The sequence below is a fragment of the Molothrus aeneus genome, chromosome 8 (assembly GCF_037042795.1).
Source record: "Molothrus aeneus isolate 106 chromosome 8, BPBGC_Maene_1.0, whole genome shotgun sequence".
Lineage (NCBI taxonomy): Eukaryota > Metazoa > Chordata > Aves > Passeriformes > Icteridae > Molothrus > Molothrus aeneus.
Window position 1 is genome coordinate 28,483,907 of NC_089653.1, and position 24,225 is coordinate 28,508,131.

Consider the following 24,225-nt stretch of genomic DNA (forward strand, 5'->3'; position numbering starts at 1 on the left):
CTGAGCATTTTGATTTGCAATTTAGGCTTAAATGGACTGGACTGCTTTTACCCTACTTCAGTCTACAAGTTACCATCATCTTAATTTCCCTCCAGATTTCTGTCTGATGTTACCAGACAGAGGGATTGAAATTTCTGGCTGCTGACATCTCTGCAGAGGGTTCATCTCTCTCCTATTTTTCCCTTTCCTGTTCCCCAACTCTTGAAGGATTACTACCCTAGTACTATTTGTGTACACTATTTGAGAGGCAAAGGCATCAGTTATTGATCTAAGAACTGTGTGAAAACATTGTATACTTCTGTTTTTTTAATTATTGTGTTCAAAGAAGTTCTTGGCTACCTATATGTGGCAAATATATGGTTCCCCATCATTATACTCAGAGACATATTTGTATGGGGGGAATATTTTATGTTTGAAAATAAAAAATAAAGGACAAAACATCAGCACAAACCCCTACAATCACCTCTTGCAGAACAATTTGAAACTTGAGCAGGTATCTCTTAGAAGCATGCCCTCATACACATGATTTAAAGAATATTTATTGAGGTCTTTATGCCATACTCCCAAACTCTGTGGAGAGAAATGGCAGTATTATGTAATGAAAAATGCTATAAATGCATTCAAGCTTCTTGACTCTCACATTTGGGCATGGAAATGGGCTGCCCAGGGAGGTGGTGGAGTCGTGGTCCCTGGAGGTGTTTGAGGGTGTGGCCCTCAGTGCCATGGTCTGATGGACAGGGTGGTGTTTGTCACAGGTTGGACTCGGGGATCTCAGAAGTTTCCAGCCTCACTGATACTGTGATTCTGTGATTTCTGACTGCCTGGATTTGGACTGTCACTCTGAATTTGTTCATGCAGTTTCCTTTATACATTTTTGTGTGCACAGCCACTTAGCCAGAAGAGCTGTTTTCTCCCCATTTGCTTTTCTTTTTGTCCTCTTTATGTATAGAGTCATATTTTTGCCTCAGATTTCATTATGCTGGGATAAGCAAGTGTGTTCTTGCTAGGCTCTTATTTCATCTAGTCATTCAAATATCATTCTCTGTTCCAGTTTAATCTTTCCTCTTCTGTTTCCTGGATATGGCTTTGCCTAGCTCCTGTGCTGTGATACTGTTTCTGCCTGCTTGCTTCTGGAAATCCCACATCTGGATCACTGCCTGATCTCTGGAAATCCCACACTGTAGGATCATTTTTCTTTTTCTGGAAGTATTCCATTGGTGGCATAGTCATTCTCTTGCTATTTTAATTATCTCCCTTCTCCAATGGACTAGTTAAAAGTATTTCCCTCGCTAAGTCCATGACTTTCCAGACTAAATTACTGAATTTCCTCTGTTCTTAGTGTAGCATTACCATCGCCCAGTACTCTGCATGGGATATAATAATCTCTAATAATATGAGCAATTTCATGCCATCAATAAATTCCATTAGCACATTTGTGCCATCATTGTTAGGTGTATTTTTAAGGCCAGTTTTTGACTGTCTTCATTATCCAGTATTCATTCCCATATAGGGTTAAATTTTTTTCTTCTGCACAACCTGTTGGTCCCATTTCTATCCAACTTGTTACTTTCATTATGATTCTCATATTAACTTGGTTTCCAGCTTTAATTGAACAGCTTATTATCAAGCCCTCTTATAATGGTAATTATCTTTATAGTTGCTTTATCAAAGATAGTGTGATATATTAATAAATTTATGATGCATTTTATTCTTCTTTCCCCTCACATCCATATTTTTAGATTAAACTATGAATATAGAATAATGAAAAGCTAGACTAATAGGTTCTATTAATTCTCTTCTTTTTTGCATTAAATTTAGGTACAATATTTGCTAGAATATGACAAATGCTATAATTTAATAGATAGAATGAAGTGCCTGCTGCTTAACTTGCAAGTTAATGTATTGGTTCTTTTGTTTCCTAGGGCTCTTGTGTAGAGATTCTTGTCTCTGTTCTGGTAGGACAATAAGTTCTTTGAATTTTTTCCTATTAAAAATGTGATATTATCCAAGTCAAGATGCTTTTTTCCATGAGCTGCCTTGCTTTTGCAAGGTAATGCTTTGCATCATCATCTTGAGTCAAAATCACAGAACATTTTCTTTGTTTTGTGCTATCTGCTGTTTCTGTTGCCTCATGTTTCCTGATGTTTTTGATGTTTTTGCAAATTTGTTAGACAAGTTTGTAGCCATATAAATCTGTACTCATACAAGCACATGATCTAACAAATTTCCTTAGCTGAGGAAACTATTAAAAAAAAAATTGAACGGCAACTTGTTGCTCTAGTGCAATTAATGTTATACATTACAGCTCAGATATTTTGGTACTATGGTTGATTGCCTTGTCATGTATATATTTCTTACAAAGCCAAAGTGGAAATAGAACAGGAGGTAATGCTGACCCACTTACAGATTATATTCACATTAACTCAGTTTATTTTATAAGATGTAATTAGATATTTAGTAATTTAAGATTTGTCTAGAATTCTTGGTCATTTTAACCTCACTTGGAGGTTGGGCAGTATTTTAATTCTGACTTGAATTTCCACCTCAAAGTAATTTTCATGCTTTAAGGTAAAGAGCAGAAGATTCATCCCTGTTTCTTCATAAATTTCCACTATGTAGAAAATAAACTCAGTTCTGTTGAATACTACTAGAATGCCCTATTTACCTTCTATCAATTATCTTAATTATTAATTGCATAAATGAAAGTATGAAATCCTTCCATTTATGTGAATACTGACTGTCACTCAGAGTACATTCTAACTGGCAATAACAATGAAATAATATCTACTTCTAGTAAGTTTACAATCCCATGGCATGTATTTTACACAGTAGTTTGTAAAGATGAATTATTTCTGTGCTTATCAAGTTATTAAAGGTAACAATTTAATCAGTGACTGATCTCCATCTCAAATTACATCTGAAGTGATAATGAGTATGTAGAGCTGCTTTGACTTTTCTATTATGTCCATATGGATTTTCAAATTGATACCAGTACATAATGCATGTATAGAATAGTCTTCCATCCTCTCTGTTCTCTTTTCCCTGCAGTAAAAAAGTAGTCACTGATGAAAAATTTAAATGGAAATATCTAAGACTTTAGGATCATACATCCTGGCTTAAGATGTGCTAATTAGTTACTCTTGGTATTCAGAGTAATTATTCAATTTGCCCAGTATGAAAAGGTGCTCTGCTATGTTCCAGTGATGGTCTTATTGTTAAATATTTAATACACCTGGTACGTCTGATTTAGCATCTCTGGTAGATATGGTGTCAAAATAAGTATTTTTCCTGTAATTGTTTGGTGGAGGAAGGATTTATAATGAATTAGAGGACTTTCAGCAAATCCCTCCCTGAGCACAGTAGTGTTAATACAGGAGAAGGTAGTAAATCCTGTATGTATCCAACAGTACTGCTCACAGGTACCTGATTTTCATGAACATCCCTCTCTTGAAAATATATGAGTGAAACAAAAATAAACTTGCATAATCCTTCCATACCCCAGGCTTTTTGTATGATAAATTAAAAGGTTTTTCAAGAGAGGTTCTTCTGTGTTTACTCACAAGTAATTAAAAAAAACAAACCAGTATGCTCTGTAACCCAAAGAAAATGGAAGTTTTAAAATCACTGTACAGCTGAAATACAATCTTATCACTTTTATGTTTTTCTGTTCGTTTCAATCTTGATTTCCTATCAAAAGCAAAGAGATACTGCAGAACATTACTGCAGAAAGAACCCTTCATTCACAGTTGTGAGGAGAAAATAAATCAGCTTTGGAGAATTTTTAGAATTTGATGTTGATATATTTTGCATGCTTATTAACTGTGATGTTAAAATTAGTGGGTTAGTAGTATTTTGTGGCTTTTTTTTTGTTTTTGGGAGACTAAGTAGTGTGTCACTTAGAGCTGTGCCTAGCAGGCAGCATTCTGGATGATGATGATGATGATGACTCGTGTGTTTGGTTCAGCAGCAATGTCACTGTGAGTCCTAAGATGTCTGTCATTCTGATAGCTCTAGCTCATTCTAAAAGGGAGAGCCCCAAATACAGAGAAGACTAGGATATTCTGGATTTATATTATTTGTTTCCTTGTGAAAGTTGACTGCTGCTGGGTGCTTGGGCCAGGGAAGAGCTGTTCCTGCTAAGTGTGAAATAAGTACAGCAGCTGAGCATCCACTGGAACTTAACATTTTGAGTCTTGACAACTTTTTGAATAGAGCCCAATCTGAAAACAGCTGGATTAATTCTCATCAAATCTCTAGATCAAGTATCCCTCCATGATCAATTTATTGAAGTATTAACAAGAATGTTCATCTTTTTCCTGAAATGAGAGGCCTGGGCTGACTGTACCACATGGCTTTATTTAAGCAGAGTGATTACCTTTTCTGGATCCTTTGGGGTCCATTTCTCTGATTAGATAATTTTTGTTTGTTTATTTGTTTTTTTTGCTTGCAACATACTTCCCATGCAGAATTCCCTGTTGGAAATACCAGTGTTGGGTAGAGAATGCACAGTCTCCTGGTTAAATATTGCCATGTTAGCTTGGGTTCAACAGCACCTGCAAAGCTTTGCAGCCTGTAGGTGATCTGTGACATAATCTGCTTGTCACAGCCCCAAACAGGCAATACTTGAAGATTTCTGGAACTTCATTATATAGTTGAGTTCAATTTGTAATTATTTTAGTCTTTAACATTTTTTAAGGAATGCTTTGGTTTTGAGATGAGAAAAGCAAATGCAGGCATATGGTTGTGTGAGTCAACAGGTACTAGATGCTGTATTTGGCGCCTCTTTCCATGTTCATTCCTGCAGACCTTGGAGATGGGAACTTGTTGGCCCTTGTGCAACAGTGTTACAACTAGGACATTCAGTGTTGACCTAAACTAGAGCATTCATCTTCTAATAAGATGGACGTTTTATTTGATCTGTCTTTGATGTTGCTCTTTCAAAAGAAGTCTTAAGGGTGGTTTTTCATTTTGTTTTTCTGCCTTCACTGTTGTGTGGTTTCCTTGAATGTTTTTTCTCTCTTGACTTTCATGGTACTGGTCTTAACTTGGGACTCTCAACTACTTTAACTGCTCCTCCAGAGTCTAGCTGATCTATTTTCCTTACTAAGGAGTAGAAAAACCATTGAAACAACTACTCTATCTTTTTTAGCTGTCATTCTCCACTTGATTGCTTGTCTGCAAACTGTCTTGCTCCTGATTTTAAAATACATTCTTCTAACTCTTTAAATAATCTTGTTCATTCACCTCCTGAGATAATGAAACATTTTTAAAAGGCTCTGTGACCCTAAATGTCCAACAATTCACTAGGGTATTTAATATTTCTTGCAACTCTCTTAGATGCCATTGAGATGGAGTCTTAGTACACTGTTTTCCCTGTAAATTAATCCAACTCTTGCATCTTTAAGGCAAAATTTTTTTTTATTGCCATATGAGTACACAGTTCAAGAGGCAAAAATCTGCATATAGACATAGGAAAAACTAGTCATTCAGGTATTCTTTGTAAAAAAAGCCTTCAAGAGGCATCCTTTGTAGTGAATGCTGAGGACAGGGCTCCCTGTGATTACCATACCTCACCAACTGACTCAATTAATGTGTAAGTTTTATTTTTAAATCAATGAATGAACACAACTCTATTCAGCCTTATTCATAAGAGACATAGCTGTGCCTTCTGGTCTGGTCTATCACCAGGGACCACTTAAAACTGTTAAATTCTTTTTGTGCAGACACTTATGCAAGGTAACCTTAGACCTTGACAATATGTAGCCATCCTATTTTCTGATAGAATAGCAGGTGGCTACTTAGAGCTTCCATATGACTTATTCATATGTCCCAGTATTTGCCAGTGTCAAGACATTAGAGAGGGTTCTTTCTGGTTTGAAGCAGGTGGATGTCACTGACCTCATTTGGGATGTTGCCTGATCTAGTATATGCAGCAAATGTATCAATCTTTTATGCAGTGTGATGCTGAGGAAATCCAGAAACAGATGAGTAGCACAGATCTGAATGGCTGTCCAAAATACAAAAAAAAATAAGGTAAAATTTCCATCTATAAAAATGACTTGGTAAGCTTACCAAAAGGCATGTTTCCTCCCCTCCCCAGGCATATATTGTCTGCTTGGTAGCTTAAATTCACTTCTGGAGACTGATGCTTTGTCTCTTAAATATCTTTGTTTGCAATTTAGCTACCCACTCAAGGGACAATTCATTCAGCTTAATTTCTCCAGTTTCCCCAGTTGTTACCTAAAGGATCCTTCTTCACTCTCCTGGCATGTGCAATGTTAGTTTTGTGTTTACACCACTCTTCTCTAATGAGGAGAATATGTGGAACTACATCTTAAAAGTGTTGAAAGCCTTCCAACAGGTTTCTGAAGCTGGGCTTTGCCCTCTCTTGCCTGTAATACCCAGTCCTGTATCCCTGTTATATTCAACAGGCAACTCTTGCAGATTTACACCAAAGCACCTTAGACAAGGACTGTGTCCATTTTTATGTTTAGTAAAATTTTTAGGTCCCTTCAGTTTTTTTCATGATAGTAGAGGGTATGTGTTGAAATTCAAGAAATATGAGTAAATACTTCCTTAAAGCTCACTTTTCAACTGAAAGCTTTTTAAAGCAGTCCTGACAGTTTAAATTCCCTAAAAGTATCATATGTAAAATGATATACATGTACTCTATAATCCTATCTTTAGTAAATGGATTTACAGCCTAAGAACTTCTATGAATTGGAACACTCAGATCCTTAGGCTTATTCAAGAAAAAGCGTTTTAAAATGTAAAGGGATTAAAAATTGTATTCCTGGTGATTTTGTAAGCAAAGATTTAGCTTATTTTCTAACTAAATGCAAAAGCTGACATTAGCCTGGCAATTCCTAGTCTCAGGCTGAAGAAGCCATCTCAGTCTTGTATACTCAGATAACTTTTAGAGTTGGTGTTTCAAAAGTAGCAATTTTATTAAGATAGGTATTTGAGGGTGGGAAAGTGAGACAAAAATCACCCTGAACTAGAGTCTCTGTTGGTCAGGAGGTGGATCCTGGTGATTGTCACTCCAGATGTGACTCCAGGCTCCCCAGGCTGGTGAGTACTCATTGGTGGGAGGGTGCAGCCTCTGCTGTGCTGGTCACTCACAGCTGGCCAGGTCAGTGTGTTCACATTGCAGCTCGTGCCTGGCTTCCATTCTGGACAGAAAACTCAAGGGGCTCTGCTTCGTTTTTGGCTAGCTGGGAGGTAAAGATGGTGCAAAATAACTTCTGTACAAGACTGTGCCTTGTTCTGCCTCTGTGGCTGTTGGTGGTTCATACAGCCTGATCTGGATCTGGCACCTATTTTGGGAGGGAGTACATATGGTAAAGTATAAATGCAGGTGTGGATTTTATGAACAGCTGACAAAAATGGGCCAATTCACAGATCAAAGTAAAACTCTTTCCACAAGCATATAGTTTATGTGTTTTATTTGGTTTAATTTATATAATCACTGAAACTAAGATGTCACATATTTTGATGAACGTGTTTTTCCCTTTCAATTCTTCCCCTAAATGATTTATCAAAATAGCTATATTTATAAATCCTAAATCTTAAAACTTTTCCTCTTAAAGCTCTGACTGAAGCTTCCTAATTGTCTAGTTTGAGATGGTGTAAAATATCTAATTCTCTTCTCTTTGGAATTTCTGTAAATTTTTTTTCCCATTTGAGAGCATACATCCATAGAGGTGTGTTTTAGGTTTTTTTTCAATATTAAGTAAAAGCTTATTTTGGGGATGATTCATTAAGCCCTTCGGCTCTTTTTAGGCTCATGATAACCCTCAGCTTCCTTAGTGAAAAGCAAGCCCTGCCAGAATTGGTTTGAATTTTGCTTTAACTGTACTAGGTTCCAGTTTAATCACCTACTAAGAGTCCTGGGCACAACGCTGTCCTCAGAGAGCTGAGGTCAGGAGTGATTGAAGTTCAGATTAATGATTTAAGAGCACCTTCTGGTGACTAATCAAAGGCCAAAAAGAAAAGTTTGTTTTGACTGTGGGATGAGCATTTAGAGATGCACCTAGAAGTATGTCCTGAAAACAGCTTTGATTCATTTTACAGCTGAATATACCCATATATTAGCCTTTCTGCTCTTGAAGCTTCCCCCCTCCTCCCTCAGCTCTTAATCTCTTTTTAAGCATTGCTGAACAGATGCTTATGCAGATAAGACTAACAAAAGAGTAGCAACAACCAGAAACTCTGTTAGAAACTGAGGTTCAGCTGTGGTCTTGGGTAATGCAGATTTTTCCTGATACAGGGAATGTTCTTTTGTCCATAACTTCATTTGCTCTTGTTTTGATTTCTGCCAGCTTTGATTCTGGCAAGACCTTGGTGTAGAAATAGTCATATGTTGAAAGAAGGCTATTTATTTATTGCAGCAGTGTTGAAAGGCTTTAGGGTCAATGGAAAGTTTAAGGAAATTTGATTCCTTTTTTGTGACTTGTTGCTGGTATTAAGCTGTTAATGTTGCAGGAATTAATCTTTCAAAACATTTTCTTTACAAGAGAAATTATTTTTGTATTGATAAGCATAGAATCAGTTTTGACCATCTAACAGTGATATGAAGGAAACTTTAGAGCCATACATTAGCCGAGATCATAGCACAAATGCTAAATTCTAGTCTACAAATGCCATATTCAAAGTTCACAAATTGAGAACTGAATAAAAGCAGTATTAAGACTTCCGTTATTGTGAGAGGTTTCTTTTGATCTGGATTCTAAACCAGTTTTGAAATTCTGGATGAATAGTGCTTTCAGACCATGTCAATAAGAGTCTTTCAAGGAATATTTGATGAGTTTTCTCCAATAAATATTAAGAATTTATTGCAGTTTGTGTGATTTTTCTAGGATTTAGAAGGAAAATTAGTTTTGTTAGTTTTCATATCTACTCACTTTTTTTTACCTGTAGTAGAACTTTCTGAAAAGCAAAACCAAGCATCCAAAACATTTAAAAATCAATGATTTTTGTTCACAATTAAAAACAAACAAGCGAAAATGTTTATGATTGAATTATTGATGATATAGAAGGTTCTGCTTATGTCAGTGCATGCCTGTAATTTGGAATAGTGGACTGGAAAGGTACTCATGGAACCGTCCAGTAGATCATGTAGGCAAGGAAAGAAAATTTTATTTTTAAATAGGATTAGTTTTAATTGGCATCCTTGCAATAATAACCTCCCTTCAGCTGAATAATATCCTTTCAGATGTCTCTCTCTTCTATATGTGAACCAGTGCACTTCTTTCTGAATTTCCTATGTTTTCCAGTTTGTTTAAGCCACTCAAATAAAGCAATAATTACTCTATATTTGTTGTATCTTTCAAAGGTCTTTTTGTAAGAATTCCACCATTGCCAGGAAATTAACTCTACATTGACTGATGGATGGCTTGTTGAGAGAGATGACTAAAGCAAAAAAAACCCCACCCATACGATCAGAAACATTCCCAAAGCCCTCTACCAACATATAAAATGATTGATTCTGGGAAACTTGGAGCTGTCATAGTTAAAAATGAAAATATCATAGTCTCTCTTTCTTATACCTCTTCATCCACTTCTAGAGGGAGTGTTGGAAGTTGCTAACAGTGTTGTGACATACCCATAAATTATGAAGTCAAGCATAAAATATGAGTGAAATGACACCTGCCACATGAGTAAAATGTATTCTGAAATGATATTATTTTATGACTAGTAAGAATCTTTCATATCCCCAAACAAGAAAGCTTTGTAATACCCTAGAGACATGAATGCCATGATTCCATTTCTTTACAGCAAACAGAGGGATGTGCTTTATAGTGTAATGTCCTGATAATTGCTACAGCCAGAGAAGTTGGAAGTAAGTGATTATCTATATAATTATCTGAAAGACAGTACTTGAAATCTCCCCAGTAACCAGCCCTTTGAATTTATTAATCAATTAAGTTTTTAAAAGAACTATTATCTCTTCTTATCTCAACATTTGTACTGAGGTTGTGTTCAGGGACTGGGAACCTCTTAGGAGGCTGTAAGTGTGTATGTGTGCTGATGGGAAAGGGAAGAGAGGAAGGAGTTGTTGCTGGCTTTATATATATATATATATATATATGGATTTTAAAAAGTCTTGAGAAATCTTAGATGCTAAGAGAAAATTATACTTTTTTTCCTTTGGAAAGTGTCTGTGTGTCAAATTTTAGTGCATTTTTATGTTTTCAAAACTAATATAGCTTTTGGGAGCTGGTGCTTGCAGCCTTCTGATATGAGATAGTTTCCTGCCATGAGAATTCTGTCCTTAACAGATATGAAATCTGATGGTTAGATATTAATCACTCTAAATGATTGAAAGGTAGAGAGAGGTGCCTCTTGGTGAGCATAGAAACTTGATTTAAATAGTCAAGGAGAAATTTAGGAGTTGGTGACACACTGGATTTAGAGCATTTGCCTGTTACCTCAGGAAGCTTAAGTTAAAACCCTGAACTAGGTCACAAGTGAAAATGAGATTTATGGTGATGTACAGTGAAAAATTGGCACAGTGCATTACCTTGTTGCCAAGTACCTCAGTCTGCCTTGCCCATATGCTTTTTGCTCCACATTTTAAAGTACTGTAGCATGTTTGATTAATTATAGAAGTCTTATAAAATACACATACATGTGGCTCATTATATAAATATATACATACATCTGTTGAAAGTTTATACACAAATGGATAAAAATTCATAAACAACTTTATCCTTCACTCATGTTAATCCTGTGATTAGATCAAAACCTGTAGCCAATCTTACTTTAATGTAGACACTACTGAGATTGAATTCTATTTAAAGGTAAGGGAAGTCGGTGGAACAAGAGACCCCTTTGGCTTAACTGTGAGCTTCTGAGTCTGCTGAAATGAGAACTGTACCAGAGATAGATGGGAAAGCAGAGAAATACCTGGTGAGGACTACAAGGACATTCCCAGGCTGTGTAGAGATGCAGTCAGGAAAGCAGAAGCTCAGCTTAAATTGAGATTGACCAGAGGTATTGAAAACTACAAGAAAAATGTTCTTCAAGTATGGAAACAGGAGAAACAGAGCACAATATTGCCTGTTGTTAAACAGCAGATGTGAATTAGTCACCAACAATGTGAGAAGACAGATTCTCAGCACTTGGTTCACATCTCTCTTTGCTGGTGCTTTGAGCCCCAGGCCCTGGGAGAGAAAATCCAGGTTGATGCAAACACAGACCCACTGTCAGTGAAGGAGTTGGTGTGGGAACTATTACAGGAATTTGACCCCTATAAATCAATGGGCCCCGACAAAATCCACCTGAGGCTAAGCAGAAAGCTGGTTCATGTTATGGGGTGGCTCTGTCATCTCTGAGAAGTTGCGGAGACTGGGGGATGTTTGAGAAGACTGGAAGAAAGCTCATGAAAACTCCATCTTCAAAGGGGGCTGAAAGGTGGGTCCAGGAAATTATAGACCCATCAGTCTTACTTTTGTTTTTGGGAAACTTGGAATGGAATGAATTCTCCTGGCCTATTACAAATCGGATGAAGAGCATGAGTGGGAAAAGTCAGCAGAGGTTCACCAAGGTCAGAATGTGCTTGACACACCTGATTGCTTTCTATGACAAAGTCACCTGCTTGCTGATGTGGGCTGAGACATTGTCTACCTCAATTTCTCCAGGGCTTTGGGTATGGGTTCCCACACCCTCCTGGTACAGAAGTGGATTTTTTGGGGTCTAGACAAGGGATCTGTGCAGTGAGTGAGGAGCTGTCTGCCTGGTCATGTGTAAAGAGCTCCTGTCATGAGTGGGATCTCCCTGGGATCAATATTGGGCCCAACAAGTGGAGATCTGGAAGATGGGATGAAGTGTACCCTGACAGAGTTTAGAGATCTTAACAGAATAATGCTAGAACATACACTTAACCACTTTTGGAAATGGAGGCTGCCTTGTAGAAAGTAAAGACTAGAAAATAAAAATCTCTTGCTGTTAAAGAAACCTAAAGTATAACTTATTTTTGTTTGTTTTCAGCAAGAGGAATAACATAAGGATAATGTGTTACTCCAAGTGATCTTAAAGTAACATAAGGGTGATCTTCAAGTAACACAGTCTATGAAGGTACAGAACTTTTCTAAATGAAATAATATCATTGTTAATGTGGTAGGAAAAAGTAAGTAAGAGGACCACTTCAGTCTGGTGGAATGTTTTTTTTTTTTTTTAATTAATTTCTTCATTATCTTGGCAACATTTGGCCATAAAAATAACTCTTGGCTGAAGTGAACACTGTAAAATGTTAGAGCAGTGGGGTGTCTCCTTGCTTCCTGGCAGATTCTTTTTGAATTCCTATTTGCTTCTAATAGCAACTATCTGCATACAGGAGAAACCTTTGGGATTACTGTTAATATTCTTGTGAATCAGGACTGAATTGTCAGAACTTTGAATATTTCAAACCTTGCTCTTTTTTTGAGAAAATTAGTAACTATGACAGGAAATAGAGTGCAAGAAGTTCAGCCAGGGGATTGGGTAGGTGGTCTGTCTCTTACTCAAAACAGGAATTATTTTTATACAGCTTTTTGACCTCTGGGATTTTATATGTGGAGTAGCATTTACAGCCATACTTAGATGAGATAGTGCTGTGGGGTATTATATCATGTTTTGTTTTTGTATCAAATGCCAACTTGATTTTCTATCAATTTTTAATTTAAGCATGGTGCCAGGCCTATTTATAGGCAGAATTTTGGATGCCATCTATGAACTAGCCTGAGCATTCCTAATAGAATATGTGCTTGTCTCATATGATTTTGTCCAACCATGATATTAAAATAGGAAATATGAAATGCCTGTAGTATTCCAGATAAGAGAGGTGAAGCTACATTTCTTTCACTTCATTTCTTTTCACTAAGTTTGTTCCAGGTCAGTGGAGGATATTGTGCTATTTGCAGTATCTTTTAAAAGGCACTGATCTCTAAGTTGAGATGGAGAACCACTGCCACCTGGAAAATATTGGCAAGATATGAACTGTTAATTGGTGTAGTGGTTCTGTAGAAAACATGGAGCTTGCTGTTGAACTCTGTAGATTGACTCAACTCCACTCAATTTTATAGGAAATTTTCATAAATATTATGTGTAAATCCATCCATGTGTAAAACTAAGTAGCGTAAAAACTTTTTATTGTTAAATTGTGAATGTTTGGGAGTGGGTGACACAGTTCTTAGTAATGGTGTATTTCTTTGCTTAGATTCAGGCAATCAGCATTTGGATTGGGTTTTTTAGATAGTTATGGCTTATACTTACATATTTTAGGAATATATATGCATCTAATCTAAAGAAAGATCTGAAGACAAAAGTCAGGATGGATTTTTTCAAGATCCATTCTATGCAGCTATACTTTCAGTAGAATTATTTTCTCCCTTTTTGTATCAAGCTTTTAAATAAAATACTCCAATCATTTGTGCAGTGGGAGAGATTACTGTGCCTGTTATTCACCTTATCTCTTGGACTATTCATCTATAATTCTGTGAATCATTTTTGTCCAAAAAGCTTGAAATGGATCATTCTGACATGTGCTATTACTGGAAACTAAAGCAGAAAATTTCTTTACATGAAGGAAAAGTAGAAGGCTCTTTGTTCATGACTACTTTTCTTTGGACTTAATATTTAGAAATGTCAGATGGAAGAAAACTTTGCTTTAGTGCCTCTTTCATGGTGCTGGTATCTGGCAACTGCTTAGTTTTAGCCAACACAAAAAATGGTGCCATGTTGTAATGGCTTGAATGGCTTGCATTATAGTATACAAAATTAATGCAGCTGTCACAATGGAGACCATGGGTGCAGAGGAGTTTTAATTTTTGCTAGTACTGCCTTTATGCTAGTGGTATGCTATGCTTTGTAAGGTGAATGAATAATGAATATGAATATTCAGAAGCTGTTGATGTAGTTGAGTAATAGAAAAGGGCTGTTATGAAAGATGCAGGAGTTTTTATGAAGACCTTTATCACAAATATACACAAATAGAATTATTTTCTTTTCTTGTTTTCTTGAGTTCACTGCTGTTTGAGTAGGGTTCCTCACTATGCAGTGTGACCAGAAGTTACTATCTTTTAAGTAAACACTTATATCAGAGAAAAAAACCTAGGTTTTCCTACTGAGCAAGTGATTATAAATGAAATTTTCCATGCAGCAATTTCCAGCTGATGTGAGCTGCATTGATCCCATATAATGTAGCCTGATAGGGACAGAATTGGATTTGAATTTCTACACTTGAGCGGGTGTGATGAACCTCAGTAAGGTGAACTGGAGTAATATCATTTAGTTCCTCCTGTGGAGGAAGTGGGCAATCTTGGGGAATTACTGGTTGTACACAAATCAGCATAAAAGAGTTCTTCTACTACTTGCATTCAGGAGAACTGGATTATGAACATTATGTATAATAAATAATTCTCTGGTTGCTTTGCTGGTCAGAGTACAGCTGGAGAAGTAGGTACCATTTTGAGGTGCAGATTCTAGAAGGAAAAATTCTAGAAGGAAGTCTAGAAAATTATTCATGAGGTTGCTAGATTAAATTGCTTTATTCCTCTTTTCAAAAGAAAGAGGAAGAATTTTAGCTGATTTCCAGGTCTACATTCAGGAAATATGTGTAAGTAAGAAAAAAGGTGAAATAGACATTTAGAAATACTTTCTAATAAGTCATTACTAAAATAGATTGCCTAGGAAGGTTGTAGACTTCTATCATTGGAATTATTAAAATCAGATTAGACAAATAATTGAAAAAAGATTTCAATATAATCTGAATTATAATAATATAATATAGTTGGGATAGGTGTTAGGGCATGTTCTAAATGAAATGGCAATTTATAGAGGTTTTGGTAAAAAAAAAAAGTCAAGTACCACTTTGTGAGGCGGTAGAAGAAAATTCTTGAGTAGTTAATGCAGTATTTTCACATTTTATTTTAAAATAGAATGAATATTAAATTTACTATTATAATACTATTTTTATCTTCTGCATCTGGTTTGTTTACCAGGTCTTTATAAAACTGTGCCCACGTTTCAAGTCTCTTTGTGGATTCCCTCAGAGTCACATATTCAGATATCCTATTCTAAACAAGCTGTCCTGGTCTGTGTTCTGTGAGTTTATATAATGTTGTGCAGCCTGAGCAAGGGAACAGATTTCATTTATGTAATTGAAAATGCATTGCATAAGTGAGATGCCATATAAGTTTGGACTTTGAAAGCAACATCTACTCCTATGCAGAATCTTTTATTGTATTGGGACTATTGCAAAAATGCACTATGGAACAACAACCTTTTTCAGAAACAGAGCACATGCCAGAATTAACCTTAAATTAATGTTTTGCACCAATCAGAGGTTATATTCCAGCTAATTTAGTTTTTTGGGTTTTTTTTTGTTTGTTTGGTTTTTTTTTAAATTATTTTTAACATAAGTATTAAGCTTCTTGAAATACAGGATATCTCTTCTTGGGTAAAAATTGTATTCTAATCTTGATTTTATTTTTCTGGGATTTTTGGATTGTTTTGGAGCATGGTTTTGTTTAAAATAATGTAGAAAGATGGACTCAGGATGAACTGAATTAATCACTAGGTTTTCACTTTTGCAACAGAAACTACTACTTTGTCAATGAATAAACTGAAACCTCTTTAAGAGCAGGCCTGTGATTACTTAGCATGTGAGAAGTTGTCATGAGTGTCCTTTGTGTTTCTAAATATAACTTCTTCTATTACTGCAAAGCAGTATGTAACAAGTAGAAGAGTGTGATTGGCATATGCAAATATTGCCTTAATGTATTGAATATTTATTCCTCTTCATTAGTCATTGAAGAAAAATTAGAGCTACAGTATGTTCAGTACATCCTTTTTTCATATGTGAAAAAAAAGCCCAGCAGCAAGTTATACAATGAATGTAAAAATGCAGGAAAATCAAATGCAAATTCTTTGAAATTTTGTTAGGTGCTAGTCAATGCTTTATGCCTGGAAAAGAAAAATCTGCCTTTGTGGGTTTTTCAGAACATACTGTTTTTCAGATATTCTTTTGAAAAAATACTGGAAAACCTTAGTCTGTCATTCAATATTGTGGTATGAGAAATGGCCTCTTGATCACTTCTGCATTTCTTTCTCACTGATTCAGGCTTGTACTGTCAGGTGGTTGGAATTTTTTTCCCCTTCTTTATTAATATATTCAGATCTGTGCAGTCTCTTTCCCTGCTGTAAATGTTAGACACAAGATCTCAACTAGAAAGGTTGCCAGTACTTCTGTTTATGAAGAACTTGATCTTTTAACTTTGAAGCACAGTTATTGATTTTTATTTCTTTTTAATTAAACATATTTTCATAAAAGATGAAAAGGAGATGGAGCAAAAATTTTCAGCAGTGCAAAAAGGGGCTCTTGACTGACACAGCAGTACTGATATTGAGATGGATCCGTGCAGCAAAATATGCTCTATATTGTATATTCAGATACATCTGAAGTAGGAATTGCAAAGTAATCCAATATTTCTTAAAATTATCAGTAGAAGTGTGACACTAAGTAACATAGACATAAATGAATTTTTTTTATAACTCCTTATTTAATAGTGAATATTTGTAATATTATGAATGTAGCTTATGCTTTGTTTCTCCTAAAGCACCGATATTATAAATCAGACCTCTGTCCATCTACCAGCAGTTTTGTGGATCTTCATGTTCAGAAAATAGCCAATAACTTTTCTGGTTTAAATTAGTGTCCCTCTCTAAAAGATTTGGTGGTATTATTTTTTGCAGGAGGATGCAGGAGATGACAAGACTGCATTTTTCACAGCTCTATAAATATTACAGCAGGAAGGGCCATTTTAATAACCTGCTCTGACGTCTTATGTATTGCAGGCGTAGATTTCATCTGACTGCTCCTTCACTTTGGACCAATAATTTTTGACTGAACTAGAGTGTACTTTTTTCCTTGAAATGCATCAGTCTTGGTTTAAAGTCTCTGCAGTGGTAGATATTGCCACTGTACATTCTTTATTTGCCATTATTTTATAGCAGTGGTACTATTCCAGGTGACTGTAGACATCCCTTTGGTTGCCCTGTGTTGGCTTTAGCCCTTGCATTTCTGGTGTGTCTGTCTGCTTGGTGAAACACTGTAGTGTCACATATTTCAGGGAATCTTTTGCTGACTGATTATCTTGGTGAATGACTGGTCTGTCACTGGTGCTTCTGAATACTTTTAAATGTGCAGCATCCTGATGTCTTTCTGTTGTTTGGTAGATCTGTTTTACAGTATACTGAGATGGGAAATGTTCTTTTGGCATGCACCCTCTAATTCTTTATAGGCTTTGATTATAACCCTGCCAACTAGAAAAAAATATTGTTGAGAATATTATGAAAGCTGATGTGGGATTTCAAATGACAATACACAGCATCAGCTACTCCCCTGTGTGTTCTGTTTAGGAGGTTGGAGTGTGGGTGGGATTAACCTGTGGTGCCTGGGCAGGCCACAAATTGTTCTGTCTTCTCACTGAAGCTTTCTCAGTGGGGAGCAAGGAGTGGGGTGCAATGCAGGCACCTCTGTGACTCATGAGTGCATAGTCAGGGTGGCTCATCTGGATTGCGGTTATTTGACAGAATCACCGGTAGCCACAGAGGAAAGCTGCTGATGAATACCTTGCTTCATATGAAAGAGAATATTGCCCTTGATTGGGCAAGGACTTACCTGAAAGTGGTACTGCTTATCTTTGTGTTATGGCATTTGGGATTTGATAACACTTGGAAAGAAAAATAATACAGAACAATTCTTGGTATGACTCAAGAAACTTAGAGTAATTTCCATCTGTCTTGCTATGTATTTATTTTAAATAGAACAAGCCCTTATCTTACAATTTTCTACAAACATTATTGCAAAGTAATGCTGTGCTCTTATTTATTTACTTTTTTTGCCAACAAAGTGAAATGTCTGTTTCAAAGGCTATCTACTCTTCCAAAAGAAACTACTTATCAAAAAATTACCATTCTAGGAGACAAGGGAAATTGTTTGTACTTTACCAGTACCAAAGGGCTGATCTAATAAAAACAACTCTTGTAAGTCACCTCCATTGCACTATGCAACTACTAAGAAGGCAATGGTCATGACTGCAAATGAGTACTTCTAATATTTCATACTTCTGCCAGGAAAATCTATGTTCTTAGATAGCTAAATAAGACTTTACTTCTATATATAAATCATATGACAGCACTGAAATTATTTTGATTGGAATATTACGTATTCTTGCCTTTTATTAAAAAGAAAAGCACACAAAACAGGTGAAAGCTTTTCTTATTTAGTGATACTTATTCTTAATGATTTTCTTTCTACAATATAGTGAAAGAAATGAGTGTTTCTGAGGATGTTTTTATATTTATTGTTATTTGTTATTAAAGAGTGAGATGATCTGTTTCCCCAGTGGAGTAAGGCCACTGGAGACATGTGTTAAGGCTTGAACATAATCATAAAGGATGCAGAAAGTAGAATGGATTAGTGAAGGTACAATGTGCTGAAGATACCAGGCTCTTTTAGAAAGCTTTTGTGTTAATAGATTATTGAATTTCATCTGCTGTTTCATCACCACATAGATTAATACAATGTAATAAATATGAATGGATGAAAAAGATTCTTTTTCTACATAAAAGGAATTTCTATATGTGATGAATATTGAGCTTTTAACACTCAAAAAAAGTTACAGCAGATATTTCTGTTTCAAATGTCTGAATGGCAGTTGTTGAAAGAGCAAATAAAATCTTAAATGGGAATAGAGAATAAAATGGAAATAATATTGCTACTGTAATAATATGCTACTGTACAGATTCATGGTTCACTTGCATCTTGGATACAATATGCTGATCTCTGTTGCATCGCAGCAGGCTCTAGGAGAATACAAAAGATTTATTAAAGGCAGTGAGCAAGGAATTCTCAGGTTGGAAAAGGGGCGGAGGAGGGAAAGAAGGGAAATAAAACACAGATCATTACATTTTGAGTGGTATAAAGCATGAACCCAGAGGCACAGCTGTGGACTGAAAGTGTCCCTGAGCTCTAAGTCATTGAAGGTGGTGTGATGCTGTGTGGAGAATCTGCAGGGATTTATCCTTCTGGGTAATCACTGGGGAGCACTGTGCAGAGACAGGGTACTGAGTAGGAATAACAGAGCAGCAGCCTGCCAGATGTGCTTATTCAAATTTATATCTTCATTTGTCTTGATCTAGGAGAGTTTTTTTATGGCTGGTGTTGTCTAATTTCAGAAGTAAGTTGTAAGGCAATGGCAAAGCAAATAAGCAAAGCAAACCAAAATGCTCTTAAACAAATCCCCCTTACATTGGCTTGGATCCATTTCGTGTAAAGGATAATTTAAATTATTTGCTACTGAACTAGAAAGCATACAAGTGAATGCCTGGAAGAAGAAAGCAAATCAATATTAGAAGAGTCAGAATTCAAGTTTTTGTGAGCACAAATAGTGTGATGAGAAATATGAAGAGAGACTTGACTGTTTTCCCCACCCCCATTTTCTTTTCATCAAGAAAGATTCTATTGGCATGTCGATGATTCATGTTCTGGTGTCTCTGGTTTATTACAGCCCTGTTTTTCCTCTTGTAGGTTAACAGAACCTTCTGGATATTTAACAGATGGACCTATAAATTACAAATATAAAACTAAATGCACATGGTTAATTGAAGGATAGTAAGTATCTATTTTCATAGCCTAAATTTTCTAAACAGTTTGGTACTATGTGTTCTAGAGATCAAAAGAACTCCTGACATAGAGACTGCATGAGGGTATAATATGAACAGTTTGGTGTTTTGTTAGTTTGCTTTGGTTTTGTTTAAATATTATATAGAATTTAAAAAATAGGGTATTGGGATTTTCAGGATTGCTTAGAGTTGGCCAAATTCCATTCCCATTCAAATTGCTGGCGAAAATTAGGCTGACATTGATATATGGCTGGTGCTGCAGGCCCTCAAAACCCCATGATAAATTTGTTGCATGTTTGAGTACCTTTGCATAAGATCCAAAAGTAGTTACAGAATCCCTTTATTTAACTCATTACCTGACTTATTTAACTCATATCAATGATAAGTCAGCAATGGCCTCAAGTACAGAATGCTTATTCAGTTATGTGTTTCTCAAAAGTTAGTGCTTCTATAAAGTATTTTCTTTTGCATTCTACAGTTCCTCACATACTTAGTTTTGAAATAGTTTTATGCCTACAGTTTAGGTTCCTCATGCCCGTTGCTAATTTTCCAGATTATGCAGCACAGAAACACACAGACATGCCTGAAGAAATAATGAGACACATAAATTAGTGTGGCTAAGTGTTAATGGCACAAATTGGTTACGTTTCAGGAGGATTCCACCCCTCCAGGATATGGGTTAGGATTTTGCTGACTCTAGTTCACAATTCTAGAACAAAATTAGCTCCTTCTGTATTTCCATGTTGTCATAATCTCAATTATCTTGGATAATGCTGGATGCTCTGCTGCTGCAGGTCAGAAATGATGTGTCTGCTCTGACTTTGGTCTGCTTATATGCAGACAGTATTTTAAACAAAGCAGCAGTGAAGTTATGATTGTTTGCAAAATCATTTAAATTTTATTATCTAGAAGACCAAGCTATAGCTGAATATGTGTCTGAACCTAGCTAGGCTTCTCTTTTTGCTCAGGAATATTTGCACTGCACTGCACTAAAGTGGAAACACACCTCAGCCCCACAGGCGCAAACTCTGCTTTGAAGCCGTTCCTCACTCCATTCCTCCTGCTCTCAGGAGATGGCAGAGTGGGAAGCTGGAGAAATCAATGTGCTGCACAGTCTGAGGAGGAGTAAAGCAACCAAATGTCCAAATGTCAGCACACAAGGAAGTCACATATGGGTGTAATACTGTGTCTTAAAAAATGAACAAAGAGCTTTCTCCAAAGGATCTGTCACAAAACCCCACATGTTTTCCAGACTGACAAATTGTACTCAAGCCTGTCAGTAGCAAGGAGAACTACAAGAAAATAATCATTATGTTTCAGGAAATACATATATATATATATATATATAGATAGATAGATAGATATATATGTATGTCTGGTAATTCTGTGGTATGTAAAAATTCCCCTTTCAAAAAGTTTACAGATCCATTTGGACCTCAGCCAAAATGTCACTAGTGACATTTCCCACATGTTGGCAGAGGGTCGGAGGCAGGCACTTGCACTAATATTGGTTGCAATTTTAGATTTGTGTTTTAAGATTTTTATTTTCAATAATTAGTGTAATGCTGGGAAGAGGATGTGTAGGTGATTTCATCTTGAAGGATTCTTTGAAGTTCATAGTCCTGACATTGTAAAGTAAATTTAGTCTATTAAAATGAGACTTTTTAATTGCTCTAAATTTGTGGTTCTGAACACTGATAAAATCTGGTGAAGTTACACTTCTCATTAACTTTAGGGATTATTAGCTGTGGACTGAATATGTTATTTTTAAATTTTCTAAGATAAAGGGAAATATTTGCTTGCCCTGGCTTTTGTTATTTAACACTTTGTAATATTTAATTACTACTCAAAATGTTTTAACAATTAACAATTGATTATGTTGGCATAATCAATTCTACTGTGAGCTCTTGATCTTATGATCTCAGTAATTCTGTAAATGTGTTATATCAATGTTTTTTTTTTCAGCCCAAATGCGATACTAAGATTAAGATTTAATCACTTTGCCACAGAATGTAGCTGGGACCATATGTATGTATATGATGGAGATTCTATATATGCACCTTTAATAGCTGTATTTAGGTGAGTGTATTTACTAATATTACTGTCCATGTAGTCATGTATGGACATTTTCAGTTATTGGGGGGAAAAAGTAACATTAGAGGCTTTAATATGTTAGTTAGAGTGCTTTCTTATCTTAATATTATGGGAACATGTATGTAAAGTTGTATTAGAATGCATTCCAAAATGTTACAGTTTTGGTTAGATAATCATAGCAGAAATCCATTATTTGGATACTTACTGCTGGCATTGAATGGAATGTTAATGCTTACACACAGGCACTTTCCTGGAAACACCTGACTTACCTTGCAGATACATATACAAGTTGTATATACCTTGTATACCTTTTATTAAAAAAAGTTTTAAATTTTTATTCATATCATCTTGTTTATATAGTTAACCAGCAGAATACCAAACTTCCTCTTTCCTTTTTTTTTTCCCCTAAATATACCAAAGTTTGCTTAAAAATATTTTTCTTCTTTTCTTTTCCAGTGGTCTGATAGTCCCTGAAGTGCGCGGAAATGAAACTGTTCCTGAGGTGGTTACTACATCTGGCTATGCATTGCTACACTTCTTTAGTGATGCTGCTTATAACCTAACAGGATTTAACATTTTTTACTCGTAAGTGTTTTTGTACTAAGTAATTGTTTGGTTGGTTTTTTTCAATAGCAAAAGTCATACTCAGTGCTTAGTGTCTAAAACCAGGGGGCTGGGCTTGTAATAAATTATTAAGGTATGAGTTAGGGGAAAAAAACTCCTACAGACTCCTATGGTTTTTTTGAGCAAAGTCACATGGCCATTCCCAAAGTAGTTTTTCCTGTGCCATATGGAACTAGAATGTATCCCCTCCAGTGTTTATCCAACACATATAGTTGTCATATGGACTAGAAGGGAGATTATATCTGCTGTCATATAAATTTCCTTCTCTTGAACTGGGATCATCTGTTGCTTGATTTCTCTTGCTGAATATACTATGGCTTTTGAAACCTTCCGAACAGTTCCACTTGAATTTTTGTGCCAGCCACAAAGATTTTATTCCATTTCTTTTCCTCTTCTTGGGTATTTCCCCTCCTATTTTCCATCTCAGTCTACACTCTGCCTTTGTAGATCTTAACTGCACTGTGCATCTTTTAGTTTCTGTGATGGCAAAGTCTAATCTGATATGACCATGATTGCTTTTGTCCAGCCTCCTTTTCTGTGTCAGCAGCTCCAAAGATGCATCTGGCAGACCTGAGCCTTTTCCTTTTTATATGCACCAGTTGTTTGCAACTTCTGTCTCATTTGGGATGTTCATGTTACACAATGCAACATCTCTTTATATTGCTTGCCTTGGCTCAAGAGGGAATTGCTTGGTCCTGTTGGACCTGTTTTTTCATGTGAGTTTTTCAATGATTGAAGATATGCCTGTTGCTCTCCCTCAATCCCTTCAGATTCTGAAATAGCAGTTATTGGGATATGGTGGCCAGCACTGCATTTCTTATGTTGAAGTTGACATGCTACATTTTTGTCATATTCTTTATTAGTTTAAAATTCCTATTTGTGTTTCTGACCATAACTTTGCTCTTGGCACAATACTTGGTACATTGTCTGTGGGAAGATTGTTGCTGTGATTTGCAGTAGATTGCCCACCTTTGGCCAGATAATAAGTAGCTATTCAAAGTTTGGGAAACCTCACTATATATATTGCATTGGAAATAACAGTCTAGAACACTGAGTATTTTTGATTTTTGTCAGTTGACATCAGTAAAATGCAATCACCTGGCAGACTTTCTATTGTAATTAGTTACATTTTTTCAGTTATCCCTGAAGCTTTTATTGCATGTTTTTATTTGTCTTGGGAGCAAATGGCAATTAGACTTGGCATTCTTAAGAAATGAGTGTATGTGCATTCTTTCATTACTTGGTAATGTGGTGCATGCTGCATATCATTACATAATATTTTTTTTTGTAGATTTAAAATAAATAAATACATATATAACTCATGAAGTTCTATGTACTCCGTTCTTCTGTGTCTTTTATTGCAAGGGATACTTTTAAACCATTTTTAATGAACCAACATAACATTTTTATGATAAAGAAGTACCTACAATTACTTTTTATGGCTGCATTAACTTTGCTTCTGTCACTAGTCTATTGTACTCTGCTTCTCTTATCCTCTTCCTTACTTTTTGACTTCATCTTCATGCACCACTTGTATTCCTTTATTTTGGGGAAGACAGAAACACAAAATCTGTGACCAAAGTGCCATTTCAATAGGAAACAACTGTAATTACTTCAGAACAGTCTGAGTAAATTTTCTGTTCCTTCAAGTCTGGCAACTTTCTTCTAATTCTGCTGATCCAGTTTTCGTCATTTTGTTTGAATCCTTGATGAACCAGTTGGAGTGGGAAACAGTCTGCTTTCCAACTAACCTCTCCTGGTGGAAAAACTTAACTGTTCACCTTCCTGCAGAACACTGCCTGTGAGGTTGGAGGAGAGGTTCCTCCCAGCTGTAGCATA

The 24,225-nt window shown here is 35.9% G+C and overlaps 1 protein-coding gene across 3 annotated transcripts in view; it reads left to right on the forward strand.

The window, feature by feature from the left end:
* Positions 1-24,225, forward strand: part of ATRNL1 (attractin like 1) — a 431,847-nt gene that overhangs the window by 17,758 nt on the left and 389,864 nt on the right. For all 3 annotated transcript variants that reach the window (XM_066554160.1, XM_066554162.1, XM_066554163.1), the window contains exons 2-4: positions 19,574-19,657; positions 21,634-21,747; positions 22,219-22,347. In XM_066554160.1, coding sequence (XP_066410257.1) covers positions 19,574-19,657; positions 21,634-21,747; positions 22,219-22,347 — 327 coding nt within the window. The remainder of the gene's footprint in view (positions 1-19,573; positions 19,658-21,633; positions 21,748-22,218; positions 22,348-24,225) is intronic.